Source organism: Heptranchias perlo, chromosome 34, assembly GCF_035084215.1.
Source record: "Heptranchias perlo isolate sHepPer1 chromosome 34, sHepPer1.hap1, whole genome shotgun sequence".
Classification (NCBI taxonomy): Eukaryota; Metazoa; Chordata; class Chondrichthyes; order Hexanchiformes; family Hexanchidae; genus Heptranchias; species Heptranchias perlo.
This window is the reverse complement of record NC_090358.1, coordinates 24139462-24160098: the sequence shown is the minus strand read 5'-3', so window position 1 is coordinate 24160098 and position 20637 is coordinate 24139462. Positions and strand designations below refer to the sequence as shown.

General features: G+C 40.5%; 1 protein-coding gene across 3 annotated transcripts in view; it reads right to left on the bottom strand.

Moving 5' to 3' along the window:
• adamtsl3 (ADAMTS-like 3) overlaps positions 1-20637 on the bottom strand; it is a 481218-nt gene that overhangs the window by 68370 nt on the left and 392211 nt on the right. For all 3 annotated transcript variants that reach the window (XM_067971609.1, XM_067971611.1, XM_067971610.1), the window contains exons 18-21: positions 17510-17720; positions 16023-16202; positions 14252-14405; positions 11747-12863 (exon numbers count right to left, since the gene is read on the bottom strand). In XM_067971609.1, coding sequence (XP_067827710.1) covers positions 11747-12863; positions 14252-14405; positions 16023-16202; positions 17510-17720 — 1662 coding nt within the window. The remainder of the gene's footprint in view (positions 1-11746; positions 12864-14251; positions 14406-16022; positions 16203-17509; positions 17721-20637) is intronic.

The window sequence follows — 20637 nt, the reverse complement described above, 5'->3', positions numbered from 1 at the left end:
ATGAATCTATATTAAGAAATCCCTTTCCCACTCATCATTTCCCCTGTTGGCCGACTTCAGTTATGCACTCTCTTGCTGAAGTGGCTCCAGATTCCTCCCTGCCTCAATCTTGTGACACATTTAAAGGGCCAACTACTGCCAGGGTTTTAAAAGTCAAAGTTTGACGGAGGCAGAAAGTACCAAGGAAAAAGGCAGAGTGAATGAGTGGTCATTTATAAAGTCCTAATAAGAAACATCGAGCAAAAAGCCTAGCTTTTTTTCCCTCACAAAAAACTTTATAGAAAGTTGTGTAGCAAAACAAACACCAACAGATAACAGTTTGAATTATTATCCACAATTCACTGATAAAGGAAGTGGGTCTGGTGGCGTAATGTTAGAAGCTGGGATTCATTACAACATGTGGATCAGAACACTTGGCAGAGGAATGCTTTTGAAAGCACACTATCAAACGTCATCGTTCCTCAAATAAGGTTTTCAAGAGGTTTCAAGCTAGTCTGTGTACTGCTAAATCTAAAATGTGTTGATTGAGCAGAATTTGTGTAGAACCTTGGTTAGACCACACTTGGAGTACTGTGCACTGTTCTGGTCTCAATATTACAAAAAGGATCTAGAGGCACTAGAGAAGGTGCAAAAAAGATTTACAAGGATGATACCACAACTGAGAGGTTATAACAATCAGGAAAGACTGAACAGGCTGGGGCTCTTTTTTCTAGAAAAGAGAAGGCTGAGGGGTGATCTAATAGAGGTCTTTAAAATTATGAAGGGGTTGATAGGGTAGATACAGAGAAGATGTTTCCAATTGAGGGGGGAGTCCAATACGAGAGGATAGAAATATAAGATGGTCACTAATAAATCCAATAAAGAATTCAGGAGAAACTTCTTTACCCAGACAGTGGTTAGAATGTAGAACTTGCTACCACATGGAGTAGTTGAGGCAAATAGCATAGATGCATTTAAGGGGAAGCTAGGTAAACACATGAGGGAGAAAGGAATAGGATATGCTGATAGGATTAGATGAAGTAAGGATGGAGGAGGCTCGTGTGGGGCATAAACACTGGCATGGACCAGTTGGGCCGAATGGCCTGTTTCTGTGCTGTAAATTCATAGAATCATAGAATCATAGAAGTTACAACATGGAAACAGGCCCTTCGGCCCAACATGTCCATGTCGCCCAGTTTATACCACTAAGCTAGTCCCAATTGCCTGCACTTGGCCCATATCCCTCTATACCCATCTTACCCATGTAACTGTCCAAAATAGAAAGTTCATCAAAACCAGTTGCTATGTTGCAACCGAACAAATGGATACGCCGTTAAAACCATCTCACACGTGTTGGAGAAGATGCAGTCAGGTACGTAGCTCCTTCTTGAATGTAGAGTCCTTTACAGATGGACGTGCACAATCCGGCTCTAGAACACAGGCCATAACCAGTCTGACAGTGAGGCAGGGGACGGGGAGTGGGGGTGGGAGGAATGAGGGAGATGTGAGGTAAGGTGGAAGTGACCCTTTCTGTGTTTATTTTGGGTGCATGCAATGATTGAGGGTTAACCTCAGCACTCCCATGCACTGCTTGGATCGCTGTTTCTCCCTGCTACCACGGTATCAGCTCTGAACATGGTGCAAACTCTGTGACTTTACTGGTGAAATTCTGTCACGGTACAAAGTTTGCAAACTTTCCCATCCAGGCTGGGGTTTGTCGTGCTTGTGGTGTTTTGTGCAGGCCCATATCAAAAAGTGGATGGAAAATACATTGCAATTGGTGTTAGTAACAGTCTCAAAACGGTACCTGCGATGGAGGGGAAAACATAAAAGATGATCATAGACTGCCACACTGTGTGAAGAAGATGATGAAATAAATTTAGGGTGCAAAAAGGCACTAAAAAAAAACACTTCTGAAGGAGGGAGAGCTGTAGACAACTGCCGATAAGATGGAATCGTGAAAAGGAGGAGAAAGACGGTCAAAAAGTTTTTAAAAGTTGGAGTGGATTAAGGACGATGGTGAATTGATCCACAACGGCCAGTAGAGGGCAGCCCAGTACCTTCAATCAATTCACTCCACCCGAGCAGGATGTCCATCCAGTTGCTCAACCTGGACCCGAGGGGGAAAGGGATGAAGTCCAGGGGGGAGAGTTAAGGGCTTTCCAGCACTTTTATTCACCATTATAGTTTACATTTGACAAATTCTGAAAAGGAAACACATTTTAAAACACTGCACATTGGGGATAATCTTCTGAGCGCACGCTGGAGGAGAGGAATCTTGGCAGCAATTAATGCAGCACGCCCTCACTTTTCTGATATGTGCGAGTCTCCCCACCACCAGTGCACACCCGCTATAATGACCCCATTATATTCAAGCTAATCCATATTGGAAATTGATAGCTTATAATACAGGACACTGGTTAAGAACTGTGTGCCGTTCTGGGTACTTCATTACAGGAGGATATTAAAGCCGAACCTTAAAATATTACTGGAATGATAACAGCAATAAGTGCTTATAGTTTCAAAGACTTGAAAAAGTGGGGCTTTTTCACTGGAACACATAACATTAAATGGGGGGGGGGGGGAAATCTACATGGGAACAGGAGTAGGCCATTCAGCCCCTCGAGCCTACTCCGCCATTCAATTCGATCATTGCTGATCTGTACCTCAACTCCATTTACACGCCTTAACTCCATATCCCTTGATACCCTTACCTAACAGAAATCTATCTATCTCGGTCTTGAAAGCTCCAATTCTCTCAGCATCCACAGCCTTTAGGGGGAGGGCGCTACAGATTTCCACTAACCTTTGTGTGGAAAAAAGTGTTTCCTGATTTCCCTCCTAAATAGTCCGGCTCTAATTTTAAGATTATGTCCCCTCGTTCTTGATCCCTCCCACCAGAGGAAATAGTTTCTCCGTATCTACCCGATCAAATTCCTCTAAGATTTTAAACACCTCAATCAGATCACCCCTCAACCTCCTATACTCAAGGGAGTACAAGGCATGTTTATGCAACCTTCCCTCATAATGTAACCTTCTAAGCCCTGAATCTAATGGAGGGTTTCGAAGTTATGAAGGGCTTTGAGTGTAAATAGTGAAAGACTGCTTCCACTGGTTGATGAATTGATAGGACCTTGGATACAGGATTATCGCCAAAAGATTGAGGGGGAAGTTAGAAGAATATTTTTGCACACATGGCTATTAAAAGAGAACTGAATAAGTATTTGAAAAAAGAACAGGGAAAGAGTAAGGAAATGGTATTAGCATAGACGGATCCAGCTAAAGAGCTAGCACCAGCACAGGCACGATGGGATGAACAGCCACCTTCTGTGCTGTAAATGTTATGATACTACAAGGAGAGCAGAGCAGGGCGTCCGCCTAGAGAAGAAGGTTGGGGGAACATCTGTGGCTGGGTCCACCTCTTATGGCTATACAAGTCCCTTAAATTAAGGCTGGCCGATGACAGTCAACTTCTTGGTCCACCTAAGGTAGGTAATTGTAGATAACCTGTAGCCAAGATAACTGCTGGTAAAGTATCCCAAATATCATATACCACTCCTGAACAATATTTACAATTCCTTTTTTCTCCTCCAAAAGTAATCATTCAACGGACAACAGGGTTCCTCCACCCATCACTCTTTGATGCTGGGGTTGCAGCAAGAGCTACTATTACCTCAGTTTAGCTTTTTGCAAAGTTCAGTAGGAGAGAGAGGGAGAGAGAGAGATTTTTTTTTGTCTGATTATGCTCCCATGAACATTCCTTGGGATGTTTTACTACCTTAAAGATGCTATATAAATGCAAATTGTTGTTTGAGTTGTCCACGATAAAGGTGTCCTGACCATGAGGTTGCAGAAATGTCAACTTCTTTTTTGTATGTTCATGAGATATAGGCAATGCAAGCCAGACCGCATTTATTGACAATCCCTAGTTGATCTGATAAGTTGGCGACCTTCTCCTTGAACTGATGGGTCTCCCACAACAACAGAAGTAATTTTTAAAAGTACTTTATGACCAACTTGGCGTTCACAAAGAGTCAGGAAAATACATCCATTAGCGACTATTGGGAAGGATGCACCTGTTAATTACTCTCATTCACGTGAAATTATTTTGTCTCAGTCACTTCTCTGTTCTTCATTATTTACACTGAAACACCAATTTATTTTTGTATTAGAGTATGAATGTCAGGAGCCAAATTGAAAGGAAGGAAACAATTGAGACAGCAGAAATGTAAAAGCAGGCTTAGGCAGCTGTTCCAGTCACCAAAGTAGCTACTCAATGAGCTTGTGTGTGGAGCAATATTAGTTCTGTTTGCAGTAGCAGGGAAAGCACAAACACATCTACTGGCTCCTAGCATCTTGAACCAGTTGAAACAAAAGAAATAACCTGTACTTGTATAACACCTTTCACTACCTCAGGACATCCCAAAGCACTTCACATCCAATTAAGTACTTTTTAAGTGAAGTCATTATTGTAATGTAGGAAACCTGGTAGCCAATTTGCGCACAGCAAGCTCCCACAAACAGCAACATGATAATGACCGGATAATCTGTTTTTTTTGTTTGATGGAGGCCAGGACATCGGGGAGAATTTCTTTGCAATAGTGCCATGGGATCTTTTGCGTTCACCTGAGAGGATAGACGGGGCCTTTATTTAACGTCTCATCCAAAAGACGGCACTCTCTCAGTCCTCCATTGGAGTATCAGCCTTGATTTTTGTGCCCAAGTCTCTGGAGTGGGACTGAAACCTACAACCTTCTCACTCAGAGGCGAGAGTGCTGCTCACTGAGCCACGGCTGACATACTGTTGAAGAAGAGGTACCACAAAGATGAGACAACACTTGTACCTAATTGAAACTGTTACACAATGGTGAGAGTTCTGATAATTGTTAACAAGAATCAGGAGACTCCATGATTGCATCACTTTGGCAGAGAACCAGATATCAGTTTCTTAAGTTAGGAACATAGGAACAGGAGTAGGCCATTCAGCCCCTCGTGCCTGCTCCGCCATTTGATAAGATCATGGCTGATCTGTGATCTAACTCCATATACCTGCCTTTGGCCCATATCCCTTAATACCTTTGGTTGCCAAAAAGCTATTTATCTCAGATTTAAATTTAGCAATTGAGCTAGTATCAATTGCCGTTTGCGGAAGAGAGTTCCAAACTTCTACAACCCTTTGTGTGTAGAAATGTTTTCTAATCTCGCTCCTGAAAGGTCTGGCTCTAATTTTTAGACTGTGCCCCCTACTCCTAAAATCCCCAACCAGCGGAAATAGTTTCTCTCTATCCACCCTATCTGTTCCCCTTAATATCTTATAAACTTTGATCAGATCACCCCTTAACCTTCGAAACTCTAGAGAATACAACCCTAATTTGTGTAATCTCTCCTCGTAACTTAACCCTTGAAGTCCGGGTATCATTCTAGTAAACCTACTCTGCACTCCATCCAAGGCCAATATATCCTTCCGAAGGTGCAGTGCCCAGAACTGCTCACAGTACTCCAGGTGTGGTCTAACCAGGGTTTTGTACAGCTGCAGCATAACTTCTGCCCCCTTGTACTCTGGTCCTCTAGATATAAAGGCCAACATTCCATTAGCCTTATTGATTATTTTCTGCACCTGTTCATGACACTTCAATGATCGATGTACCTGAACCCCTAAGTCCCTTTGGACATCCACTGTTTTTAACTTTTTACCATTTAGAAAGTACCCTGTTCTATCCTTTTTTGATCCAAAGTGGATGACCTCACATTTGTCTACATTGAATTCCATTTGCCACAGTTTTGCCCATTCACCTAATCTATCAATATCGCTTTGTAATTTTATGTTTTCATCTACACTGCTTACAATGCCACCAATCTTTGTGTCATCGGCAAACTTAGATATGAGACTTTCTATGCCTTCATCTAAGTCATTAATAAATATCGTGAATAATTGAGGCCCCAGACAGATCCCTGTGGGACTCCACTAGTCACATCCTGCCAATGTAAGTACCTTCCCATTATCCCTACTCTCTGTCGCCTTTCGTTCAGCCAACTTCCTAACCAAGTCCGTACTTTTCCCTCGATTCCGTGGGCTTCCATCTTAGCTAACAGTTTCTTATGTGGGACCTTATCAAATGCCTTCTGGAAGTTCATATAAATAACATCCATTGACATTCCCCTGTCCACTACTTTAGTCACCTCTTCAAAAAATTCAATCAGGTTTGTCAGGCACGACCTACCTTTCACAAATCCACGCTGGCTCTCTCTGATTAACTGAAAATTCTCGAGGTGTTAGGCCTTGCCCTTCAAAAATGTTGCTTCTGGATGTATTTGCCCAATGGTAAATATGGTTCCTGCTTTCCACATAGAATGGGCATACATTTCTGAATGCATTTTGAGATTTAATAAACATAGTTTTGACATTGCACCTCCATGCATCTGTATTTAATTAATATGTTATTATAAAACAAACAGGTAATCGGCTTATCTGTTCATAAAATAATATCCCAATTACAAATATACATTTTAGTTCTTTGCCGGTGAAGAGTTCCACCTAAGACACCTAGATTACTAAGGAGACCAGAAATGCTAGAAAAGGCTATGCTGCATTTTCTGCTAGGACTCCTGGGTCAACTGGAAATATAATCAGCAGCCCATCACAGTAACTTAACTAAGTTCAGATACATGCTGAATTGCTTAATGCTAAATACATCTGCAGTTGATGAATAAAATAGCCTGGAGCACAGAAGGGGTGAGCTAATGTCATTTTTGGAGTTATAGACCATGCCGTACTTAGGGCTGACCATGATTTTAAGCCGCCTGCAACAGTTCAACTAACATTTGACACTGAATTAATCTAACTTTGTATCCGACTTGTCTTTTATGAATGGTCAAAGTCTAGTTTAAGAATTAACCTCTTTATGGCCTCTGTAACTGTATCCCTCATCAGGATGTGTCCATCAATTATATTCCTTTACATAATTCCATCCTTAATCCAACTATCTGAAAGTTGGCTTATTTGACAAGATAACTTAATACTAAATGTAGATGGGGAACCTTGTACAATGATATCAACATTAAGTGGGTGTAATTTGGTTCAGTGATACCACTCAGCAGGTTCTAGCTTCAAGTCCAATTCCAGCTTTTGAGCACAATCAATACTGATTCTGAAGTGCAGTGTGGCGGGAGTGCTGCATTATCAGAAGTGCCATCTTTTGGATTAGGTGCCTATCTGTTCAGGTGGATGTAAAAGATCCCATGGCACATCTTCAAAGAAAAGCAAGGGCCTGTCCCAGCATTCTGGCCAACATTCAGCCTCAATATTACCACAAAAACAGATTAACTTTTCACTTATTTAGTTTGCTGTTTGTAGGCTCTTGGTGTACAAATTGGTTGCTGCATTTGGCTACAAAATGAACAGTGACTACACTTCTAAAAGTAAATCATTGGCTGTAAAGTGCTTCGGGATGTCCAACGTGCTATGTAAATGCAAGTATTTTTTTAAATAATACATCCATTCATATAATTACAAACCATGCAACTAGCTCACGTCCATACTGTCACCTCTTTCAAAGGCATCAGTCTGAACAGATTGCCTCAGAAGCATCACAATTCCAAAGGGCATATATCCATAGGATGAAAAACTGTGATTTGCTCAAATCACCAGTAGCTGTTAAGTTAACCCAGCTGTTGCCATTATATTTGGTCAGTAGGTACAGTAACGTGGGCAGGGTTTGCTTGGGGAATGTTTGGATATTAACTGGCCAGACCTAACAAAACTACTTCAAAAAGGACTATCTTTCAGAAAGGAATTGCACAATAAGGTTCAAATAGAAACATTGGCCCAGAATTTGCTGTAATCGGTCAACGAACGGCGCCTGCCGTTAATTAGACTCGCCCTTGTCTGTTTAATCTCCATGATATTTTGCGCTGGAAGTTGGAGATGGAAACGGCTCGATGCCCTCGACAGGGCGTCAGGGATCTGCGCATCTCCTTAACCAGATTGAAGGATTATGAAATTAACAGCGCAAAGACCGAGAAGAAAGCATAAATTAGAATGGGTGAATTCAATGTCGAATCAGGTACAGAAATAGAAATAGAGAGAAAACAAGACTGGATTAAGGGAGAGAAAAAGAGACAAAGCAAAAGAAAATTTTAATTTTAATTAAAAATAAATTTCCAACAATTAAAACCTGAAGGAATGAGACACCACACTTGTAATAGTTAATTTTCAGTGCCAGAGAGGTTGACTGGCAGTAATTAACACTTGCCATGTTGTTAAAAGGGTACCTTGACTGGAATGACTTAACTTTCCATGACGAATTTAGTTTGTACCTATCTATTTTTATCATCTAAACAAGTGAGGGCTGAGGGGAAATGTCAGATTAAACGGATAATAAAAAATCTAACTTCGGTTTGGGAAGGCAAGTACGAAGTTATAGAGTGGAATCGCCTGTGCTGGCTCTTTGAAAGATCTATCCAATTAGTCCCACTCCCCTGCTCTTTTCCCATAGCCCTGCAAATTTTTCCTTTCAAGTATTTATCCAATTCACATTTGAAAGTTGCGATTGAATTTCCTTCCACCGCCCTTTCAGGAACTGCATTCTAGATCATAACAAAAAAATGGTCTCATCTCCCCTTTGGTTCTTTTGCAAATTACCTTAAAACGGTGTCCTCTGGTTATCGACCCTCCTGCCAGTGGAAACAGTGGGGGGGGGGATTTTAAACCCCAAGAACGGGTGGGTTGGGGGCGGGTGGGAATTGAAAATAGTTGTTTTTTGGGTCGCGACCCGGCTTTATTTCCGGGTTTAACGTCGGCACGGAAAAATACAGGCTTCCCACTGGGAACGCAAAGTCCGAAAATTTTCGGTTGCAACCCAAGAAAACAACTTGTTTCAACTCCCACCCACCCCAACCACCTGTTCTTGGGGTTTAAAATCACCCCCATTGTCTCCTTATTTACTCTATCAAAACCCTTCATAATTTTGAACATCTCTATTAACTCTCTCTGTTCTAAGGAGAACAAGCCAAGCTTCTCTAATCTCTCCACATAACTGAAGTCCCTCATCCCTGGTACCATTCTCATAAATCTCCTCTACACCCTCTCTAAGGCCTTGACATCCTTCCTAAAGTGCGGTGCCTGGAATTGGACACAATACTCCAGCTGAGGCCTAACCAGTGATTTATAAAAGTTTAGCATAACTTCTTTGCTTTTGTACTCTATGCCTCTATTTATAAAGCCCAGCATTCTGTATGTTTTTTTTTAAAATAGCCTTATCAACCTGTTCTGCCATCTTCAAAGATTTGTGTATGTGAACCCCCTGATCTCTCTGTTCCTGCACCCCCTTTAAAATTGTACCATTTAGTTTATATTGCCTCATTCTTCCTTCCAAAATTTTGATCAAGTTAAGTTACTGACATCTTACATTTGTCAAGTGGGAAGTATATAGTATTGCAAATATTATATCTGGGAGGCCCTGGATCTTTCAGTAAGCTGTGCAATATTTTTAATTTGTATCCATCATGTGTTATATATTGTTTCAGTAAGTTTGCTGTATTACTACGATGGGCAAATTGCTGTCATGGGACAATGACAAACATCAGAAACCACACTAAAGGTGCAGTGCTACTCATGAGCAAAGGCACAGAATATCCACTAACTCTCTTTGATAGTTCGGGGCAGTGTCATTTATGGTGATGGAAAGTATAAGAACAACCCAAACGATGCAAGAATACAAACATTTTGTACAGGCTCATTGTCCTTACTTTTTAGGACATGCTTTTATCTCTTGTTCTATTCTTACTCAAATATTTATAATTTTAACTTATACCAATGAATTACCTATTGCATAACTGGTCTCACAATAACTACACTTACTTGCATTCAGCCACATACACACAAAATAAAAAGGTGATATCGGGATAAACGATTTGAAACATCTTTGGTCCAGATGAAATGCAACTTTTCAAGGGAACATTTGAAAGGTTACTTATTCAAACTTCTTGCTTTCTACCAGTGAGCACCATCATTATGATAGAGAGCATTGAGATATCCAGGTTGAATTAGATTATATTATCCACTGCCAGATCAGAAAATTAATATCCAACTGTTAAAGTTTGGTAACTCTCAAACAGAGCTCTCTCTTCAACAGATGTTTAACTTGGCATTAACCCCGCCATCTATAAAGTTGCTTAGCATAAACAGAAGCTATTACATCAAAATAAAACACACTGATAAAACAACATTTTTGTCAACACCACCAAATGCAGGTTTAAAAAGGCGACTGTAATTTGAATTATACTGAAGTGTCACTTTGCACATCTGTACAGCTTACTCCATGGTAACGGCATAAACCAATGGATCTCTCCACAAAAACTAACAGAACAGGTGCTTTAACCTCATTCTTATGTCTCTTCCTTATGTGCATAAGACAATGTAGCTAGCACAGGGGAAAGAAAAAGAGGGTCAAGGGGTCTGGAACATCCCATCTTGGTAAGATGAGGAATGTTTACCTTGCCCCCGCAGTTGCTCCACCTCCTGTTTACTGGGTCACAGAAATCGGATTGAATCAGATGCTGGGGAGGCCATCGAGCAGTGGTTGAGCTCTAGATTGGATATATCTAGGGGCAAAACTTCAAAGATAAATCAAAAAATATATCTTTATATAAACAAAAATTATAAAGTAAGGAAACAGTTTTAAGATTTGCAAAAAGTTTTATAGCTGCTCTGATTCATCCACAGAAATCCCTCAAACAGCAGAATCATGTCCAAAGGAAGATAATCTATTGCAGAAAGTCTTACATTGGCAGTCTGCTAAGTATTAAACCTTAGAGTGAACTTGTATGCAGCAGGTTTTCTAACGAGACTTGGCAATATGCACGAGATGTAAAATGTTTCTCACAGAAAACCAGCTGATCCTAGTCGGACTAGACTCTAATATCTTTTGGCACCCTCAGTCCTGTCCTACATTCCACATCACATCCTAATTTCAAGTCGTAATCTTCTTTGCTCACTAACGGCTACTAGCTTCAATAAAAAAAAACACAAATCTGGAAAATGATTAACAGTTTGTTGCCTTTAAATGTACAACTAACAATTGTGCGACATGACACTTGTATCTTCTTAGCAAAAAACAATGTCACTGAAGATCACATAAAATTCAGTCTTTGCTCGAAACATTCCAAGCTTCCTCTCTTACTCGTGGGCCAAATGGTCCCACACATTTAAAAATAACAATGCCTTTGCAGATAAACACACACAAGGGATAACACGATGCTTGATCTAAAAGCAAATCCTAATATAAAGTTTCATCTGAGTGGAAGGCATCATAGATCTTTTGTTGGTGGATCCGATACTTAAGGCTACATTGTTTGCTGAAGCTTCTGGACGGAGGGTACAATTTGTTATAATCAATTTTTGTGGTTTGTAAAATCAATTACTGAAATAACTGTCAACATTTACATTATATGGTCTCCTTTAAATAAATGTATGATTTACAGAATGTGGTTTCCATCAGTTTAAAAAAAAGCCTATTCTTGCCTGTCAGGAAAGATCTATAGGTCTTATAATGAAAGACATGGAGCTTAGAAATTGTTCTAACAAATGGCTTTTTGACTGATTCGCCGACAGCACTGCCATGCACATTTGGATTGTACAGTAGCGTACAAAGTCATTGATGCTCGGGATGAGAATAAAAATCGTTAAATTAACACAAGTTCACCTCTTAAAATAGATAAAGCTTTCAATAGATATCAATGTATAAAAAGTGACATTAACATGCCATACCTTTTACTAAATTTCACTGGTGCACCATCCTTCATCCAAGTGACCTGTGGCTCAGGGACTCCAACAGCTTCACAAACTAATGTTACGCTGTAGCTATTATCTGCCAGGTATGCCAAGGTTCCGATTGCTACACTGACATTTTTCTGAGGCAGCACAGGAGCCTGCTTTTTTCTCAGAATAGTAGGAGGCTTTTGTTTCTCCCTTTGTTGATGTATATCTTTATTGACAGAGGTTTCTGATGTATTAGGCGCTTTATCTAATAATTTTGAGTTTGATGCATTATCATCAAGAGGCACCTTCCATTTTTCCACAGTTGGCCGTGGTCTAGACACTTCAGCTGCTAACTGATACATGAGCTGTGCAGCAAAATCTTCAGGTAGCTCACCAGACTCAATCCATAGACTTATATTGCGTAAGATGTCTTCAAACTGTACAGTATCCATACTATAGGCGCCCTGGAAAATAGAACTTTCAAGATGTTTAGCATAAAGCTCTTGAGAATCATGCAACTCTGCAAAATTAGTCTTTCCTTTTGAAACCAAATGATTTCCAAGTAGGCGCAGGAAAACATGATCATATGTTTGGCTGTCATCCACATAGAATTCGTTTTTTTTGCTCCAATTTTGCCACATCTTGGTCATTTGAGTCCATTTATCTTCCAGTCTGTTGGATTCATTGTGACTCATCTTCTCTGGCCCAACACTTTGTCTCGTCTTAGCTTTAGTGAAAGCAGGTGGTTCAATTAACCTATTATCATTGCCAATCAGCTTGAGGACAAAGGTATCTCGAGCAGGACCTGCAATGCAACTGTACACTCCGATATTCCTCGCTTCAAGGCTATGAATTTTCAGCGATCCTGATTTAGTGATTCCGATTTGTTTCGTATTTTGTAGATGGAGTCCATCTTTTTCCCATTTGATCAATGATTTCTGGAATCTTCTTACAGGGCATCGAATAACAATGGAGGTTTTTGGAAGCAGATAGGCTCGGCCTCCTATGCTAAAGTGAATACGTTTTTCTTGTCTGGTTTGAATGTAGACTCTGTGGATGCTGAGAATTTGAGGGTCACGAATAACTTGCTTTTGTGAAACCTTTGTTTTTATGTCCTTTCTAAGCTCTAGAAAATACACAAATAAATGTTAACAAAATCGTCTAGAATAGGAAACGATGCTTGCTAATATTAAAGGTTATTTAAAATACATACTTCAAAAGAGTAGCAAAAATGAAGATGTATTGCTAATAATTTATTACTTTTATCAAGAGGTCTCATCATTTCACCCCTTCCCCAAAATTGAATTCAATTTACTTGGTAGTAAGTAGCTCAGTGTTAGACATGATAGCTTGATTACTGCGATTGTTGCCAAATCTGACTATCAAAGCTACTTTTCTATGGCTCCTTAAAGAGGGCCAACAGTGCGGAATCTGTGAAAAGTTGGGAGCAGATTGCCTGACCACACATTCAATCATGGAAACCATAAAAATAGGAAGAAGGAGGGCTGGACAGATCATTTACCAGTCCCACTCTCCCGGGCAAGGGCATTCAAAGGGAATGTGAGTTGCAGATAGGACCAAACACAATAGCGTTGATTCTCTGAGATGGTAGCACAGTTTGGTGAATTTATCATTAAGTGTATCAGCTTCTGCCTGGACTGGTCTCTGTCAAGGCAATTTTATTAGGGAAGAAAAGCACAGGATATCCCTATGCTTGCTCTGGACTGGGGTGAAAAAGCACAAGTTAGTAAATGTTTACTTAATTTGTTCTTTTAAACAATAACAGCAGACTGAAGTTGCTACACTGTTAGCCTGTCAAAAGAAAAATGTGGGTACTGTTGAGGCAGTGCATTGGGAATTCCAACCTGGGCTGAACCTGTGTTAAACCTGACTCTGCAATGCTCAGCACTGGGTGAAAAAAAAGTAGAGAATAATGTATTTCCCAGGATCGAAAACGCTCATCTTGATAAGCACAAGATACATGAAAAAGTTGGAAAGTATCAAATATGTACGTCTGGAATCCATACATGTGAAGTTATTCATGTGTTTTTTTAATGTAAGCAATAGCTCTTAAAATCCATTGGACCTGCTTCAAGAGTTGGAGCTTGCAGACGTTTGGCACATGAAGGCTGGTAATTTTCCAGGAAAATAATTGTCAAGCAACACAAATCTGTTTTACCTAATGAAAAGAACATTTTCATAGATGTGAATGTTTTAACATCTGCATATGATTCTTATAATGAACAAATGGGGAAACTGTGAAACAAATTCTTCTAAAGGACTATATCAAGCTCTGAGTCTTTCCTCCTTAGAAAAATAACATCAATCAGTTAGCACTATATTATCACGACCTAAAAATACCAGCACCTTACTGTGGGTTTGGAACACAACAGTCTCAGCATCAGTTATTTCTGCTGCTATTTTTATTTGTTGCATATTTTTTCTATAATTAACCCCAGATGTTTATTTGGGTATAGATGACTCAGGGGTCAAGTATTAAAGTCAGTCACTTACTTCTACATGCAGGCATACTGCAAGCTTGAATCTCTGGTGGATTGGAGAGGCCACTGCACAAACCACGGTTTACTGTGACCTGCCGGCCAACTTTTGAGAGTCTACGACAGACCCATTCTCTGCTCTGGATTCCTTCTCCGCAGCTTACAGAACACTGGAAACAGACGATGATATAAAACTGTTTCTCCTGAACTATCACTCATATAAATCTCTACTGCCAACAGTCTTTAGTAGAGTACTTAAATTACACGCAACTAAAACTGGGTTACATTAATGTATGAAAAGATTTGTTCAACTGAAACAGATATGGTCTTCATAATTATTTTAAATTGCTGAACTTGTGGGAGGAGCTCTTGGATTTTTTCATCTCAAAGATTGAGATTATTTGGTTTGTTGCCTCAGCCTCCTCCACCTCAACTCAAACCAGCCCTCCTCTTATCCCAGCCATGACCACATATTACTATGTGGCTTCTCCCGATCTCTCTCAGCAGGTTCATCTCTTCCATACGTCTCACTCCATGTGCCCTCAGTCCTTTCTTGACCCGATTCCTGACTGTCTAACTAAGTTTTCATGACCCAATACTTACTGACTTTGTCAAGGAACTCCTTCCTTCACACACTGTTCCCCAGTTCTTCAAAATTGCAATGATCATCTTTCCTGAAAAACCTTCAATCCCTCCATCCTCTCCAACTAACACCGTGAAGGTCTAAGGTCGTTAAATATGTTGTCACCACCCAGCTCTGCATTTGCCTCTTCCAAGATTTCATGTTTGAATCCATTCAATTCAATTTCCATCCTGCCCAGAGCACCAAGACCAACTTTGACCAAAGTCAGCGATGACATTGTTTGGGGCTGCATGCTATTCCTCCTTGTCCACCTCAATTTCTCTGTTGCAGTTAACTGACCCCTTTCCTTCCTCGGTCCATCTCTATTCCAACACCCTTGCTTGCTTCTATTCCTAATTGTCCCAATGTAACCAGCAATTTGTCCAATACTCTGCCACCCGCACAAAGGTCTGCTCCCTTTTCGCCAAACTCCATTGGTTTCCCTTCTACCTAATGCACTGAATTCAAAATCCCCATCTGTTTATGAATCTCCCTGGCCTCACCCCATCTGACTCTGCAATCCCCTCCAGTCTTACATGCTAGCCGGCACCCTCTGCTCTTCTACCTATGGCCTCTCTTACATCTACCCCTTTGTTTCTCAGTGACACAGCCTTTGAGTCATCGTGGTCCTGCTCTCTAGAACTCTCTCCCTAAAGCCCCCCCACCTGTCTATACGTCATCCGACCTTCAAAAGCCTCAAGACCTATCTCTTTGACCATCCTTGCGTCATCTCTATTGAATTTTCTCTTATTACTACATGGCAACTGTTCTTGTTGTGTTTACTACACTAAATGTGCTGTATAATTACAGGTTGCTACTGTTGTAGATCTCATCATATTACAGCAGAATACTGTTACATTCCAGTACAGTCCAAGGCTATGCCAATGGGTTGCAAGAGGGAATGAAAGAGAAGTGGATCAGGTCCTTAAACATGGGATTAACATCAACAATGGTGGATAGATATCATAAGCAGAATATGATTATGTTCTGGGGCAATTAATTACCTGTTATGTAGAAGAATTCTGCAAGATATAAACATGGTAAACTCTGAAAAACGTGGGAGTTCATACATAAACCACATGCCAACAAAAAAACATGTACACACAGACACACAATAATTAGGCATATATCTTCTTTGGATGGGTTGGTTTAGTGCTAGGTTTACCTTGGACCACTTCCCTAACACCAGGTGTGGTGGACAATCAGTGTTGGCACAAGGTTGCTGCACCTGAGGCTTAATATCAAGGCAAAACTCATCAGCAAGGCTTAGAAAACTTCCATCAGTCAAAAGCTGTTTGCACTGGACTTTGCGAGATTGCACACCTCTTCCACATGTTTGTGAACACTGTAATAAAAAGATGATGAACTCGTCAGAAGGGGAACACTAACATTTTTGAACTCACTTGCTATCCTTTTATATTAGGAATCTTAAAGAGCATATATAGTCTCTGAAAGATCGATAAATTAAAAAAAATTGAATAATCTTTAAATAAAATGCTCCAACCAATTATTGTTTAACAGCCTCTAGTGTTATTCACAAAACTGCAATTTTCCCATCAAAACATCAATTGCAAAATGGCAGAAAATGATGTTTCCAGACTTGCAAAAAGTTTCTAAATGGGCTCAACATCTGATCACCATTTAGACAAAATATTTTATGACATGTCTGCTGCACTATTCGAGTGTACGTCATACAAAGTTTACAGAAGTCAATAACAATAATACATGATTCATAATTTGTTGAACTAGAGTGTAGCTTATGGTGTGTTGAACATTATGTATTCTGATTATTTTAAACAATTTTCCTGACTTGATTTCACATCATTAAATTCTATCTCAGTATCACTTTCAGAAGTTCCACATTCATTGTCTATCATGGTGATTTTTTTTTTTGCAATGATATCTTAGAATCAGCTTTTTCTTTTTCCGATTCGTGATCCAGTTTCAAATTTATGTTCACTCTAAATCTGCAGCTGTTTCACGTCAGTATTGCCAGTGTAAATGGCAGTGGAGTTATTTACTCCAAATTTGGAGTAACTATCACCTCCTGATGCTGGCTGTGAACCAGTGTAATTTGAATCAGACTGGTGTAAACAGTCTGAATCATATCCCCAGCCATTTCTTCCAAGATTGCACTGGCAATCTGATAGCGTCTGGCAAATGCGCTTGGTTGCAGCAGAGTTGATTGCTTTCTTCGAAAATCTTGCATCCAGCCCGGAGACTTGATCCAACTGCAAATGACTGTCTTGTGTAAATAGACTCCTTGATCATCCCGATATCATAGGGGCAATTTTAACCTAACTCACCGGGCGGGAAACCCACGGGATCGAGTGGAACACTGGTTTTACACCCCATCCAATATTACTCTCTATTGACTTAAACGGAGAGTAAAATTGGGTGGTGTATAAAACCAATCTCGTCAGTTTCCCAATGGGCGACCCTACGCCATCAGGGGTCGGAATAATCTTAGTTTAGCACCATCCTCTCTTTGTATGCATGTTGCACGAAGTATCGTCTACAAATCTGTAACTGTCTACAGAAAAACTGTAGAGTTTTTAAAATGATTATTGTCAGAATCTGAAAATCAGCATGTCTATGACATCAATTTCTTAATTTTTTTTCCCAACAAAGACTTCACGGAGCGTCACATACCAGCTGCCAATCTCCCTTATGCCACGATGGAGGGCAGTCAAACTGATTGCAGGCCTGTAATTCCGAGGGTTTTGGATCTGAACACTCCTGGTCAGCAACCTTGATGGAGTCCCCAACAACGTGCGTTACCGTACGTTTACAGAAAACATCCCTCGTCTGTATGCCAACTCCACAAGTAGCACTACATTCTTTCCACGAACTTGTATCCCACCTGATGAAGTGGGAGAAATTACACATCAAGGGGTTTGAACACGTTTGGGAGGGACATTGCTTGCAGATTCATGTAGAATATAATACCAACACGTGAATTCAGTTGACCCAGGCTCCATTAGCTCAGATTTATTTTCGTAGGTTGCTGGTAATTTGTGATGGAAGCTCTAATCAGCAACAGTTGTGGGATGAAATGGAAACCTGGGTGGTGCAATTGGCCATGAATCTACATCCACCGCTAACTTTTACCTCTGGAGGCCTGAGTTCAAATTCACTGTAGGTAAAAAAAGATAAAGGTCATATCTGACCTCACATTTGGCCATTGAATTACTCAGTCCTTTTTAAAAAAAAACTTGATAAATTTCTGTAATTTACTTATGAACAGTAAAGTACTGTTGCAAACTGCGTGCAACTGTGTTGAGGGGAAATTCAGCGAGTAAATATTGCATTGTTTCACGGCATTAAGGGGCAAGGGTGATATTTTGACTTCTGAACGGCTGGTTAAATTGTTTTCAATGGGTCCTCACAAGTTTCTTAGTAAAAATTGATCCCACAAGAGATAGGCTATCCTGAGACCTGGATAACAAATTATAATTAAATAAAGCCAAAATATGATGACCAGTTTGAAGCTCAAATCACAGCGTTACAAAACTTATTTTTTGATTAATCATCTTAGAAACAGTTCCTAATCGTGAATGATTTAAGTTGTTGTAGATCAGAACATTTTAGCTTTGAAAGAACTAACTTCTCAGGGCCCTCATCATCAGGCATTTTAATTTAAGTGTATGCTTATATTTTTGTGTAAAAATCTCCAAGACTAAAATTCTGTTTCGTTAATTCAGAGATATAATGAGAGGAATGGTGTGCTGTTCTGCTTTGTGTGTTTAATAATATTGCTGCAGGAACACTTTGCAGATCATTCTTTTTGTTTGTTATGATGTTGGATGCGATATACGTTGGTATAAAATTTATTTGAGAGTGCAAACATCGCCATCATACTGATTCTAATTACGTTAGGGTGACAAATCGGGTAATGCCACAATTTAATCATCTCCTATGATGTTACTTTAGCCGGGTTTGATTGCCCTTTGAATAATGTGTTTTTCCTAAAATTGTTTCATCGGGGAAAAAAACCTTGCATTTGTATAGCCCCTTTCACGACCTCAGGACGCCCCCCAAAGCACTTTATAGCCAATGAAGTACTGTTTGGAAGTGTAGTCACTGTTGTAATGTAGGAAATGTGGCAGCCAATTTGTGCACAGCAAGCTCCCACAAACAGAAATGAGATAAATGACCAGATAATCTGTTTATAGGTGTTGGTTGAGGGATAAATATTGGCCAGGAATCTAGGGAGAACTCCCTTGCTCTTCTTCAAAATAGTGCCATGGGATCTTTTACATCACCTGAGAGGGCAGACAGATGGATGTAAAAGATCAGTTTAACATCCCATCCGAAAGACGGTACCTCCGACAGTTCGGCATTTCCTTAGTACTGCACTGGAGCGTCAGCCTAGATTTTGTGCTCAAGTCTCTGGTGTGTGATTTGAACCCATGACCTTCTGACTCAGAGGCGAGAGTGCTACCCACTGAGCCACTGCTGACAAACAAAGCAATAACAACAGCATCAGAAGGTAAAATGCCACCACGCGTGATGCAAAAAAATGTTCCAAGTTGGATATTTTTCCAACCAAAGCAGCACATAACTCAGAACACTAGCTAGAATATTTTTGTAATAAAGGCTGAGGTTACACTTCTCACCTGGCATTGACCAAAGCACTTTTAGGTACAATGGCACCAAAATAGCAGCGTAAATCAGGAGCGAGATACAAAGCTGTCTCCCGAGTGCACTCCAGTGGGCCAGCTTACACTGTGTGGGCTTCACACTGGGTCGATTATAACCAGTCTGGTGTGAAACCACGTTTAAAAAGTGTCCAGACAAGCTGTTGGAAATTCCTGAGCACGTCATAACCTTAGTAGAGTCTTTTTAATGTCATGAGAACATAGACGCTGCCACCTGCTGTCTCCCTATATTAAAAAAAATAGCTGCCAGGTAGCAGAATTATCTGGCAGGCAGAGTGCAGTATAACTCCAGTCTTGCGTTCTGAACTTTGCACTCACAATTAATGCAATGCAATTGTTGATAGCCTAAGATCTGAAATGACTAGTGAGGCAGTGAAATGATCACGGAAGTGTGCATGCCTCCGGAGCTTTTTGCTTTGAACTCCCTGGTGAGATCGTATTGAAAATAAGAGCAATAGCGGTAACTCCTATAAGTGAGTGAGTTTTAATTTCAGACATGATACATTACTTTGTCACCCCTCTAAGCTGATGCACATCGGTAACGGTAAGAGACTACAGGATCAATTCCCAGCAGGAACAGTGTGCGGGAGGGGTTAACATAATCCAAGATTTTTGCTAGCCAAGGGTACTAAAGGATATGGAACCAAGGCGGGTAAATGGAGTTAGGGTACAGATCAGCCAAGATCTCACTGAATAGCAGAACAGAAGGGGCTGAATGGCCTACTCCTGTTCCTACACTGCTAAGTCCACTTACTGATCTGAGGCTGCATCGTTTCCACCTGGCGACATTTTGGGGGTGATTTTAAACCCCAAAAACGGGTGGGGGTTGAAAATAGTTGTTTTTTGGGTCGCAACCACAGCCCGGCTTTATTTCCGGGTTTAACATCGGCGCAGAAAAGTCCGAAAATTTTACGGTTGCGACCCAAAAAAACCCCAACTATTTTCAACTCCCACCCGCCCCCAACCCACCCGTTTTTGGGGTTTAAAATCACCCATTTTATCTTCACTGACTTTGAAGTCGGTCACAGCTCCCCCTGCAGGCAGGGGCCTCATTTAAAATCTTAAAGTCACGGTCCAATGACATTTATGTAGAATCCTCGTGGGCCGGGAGGAACAGGA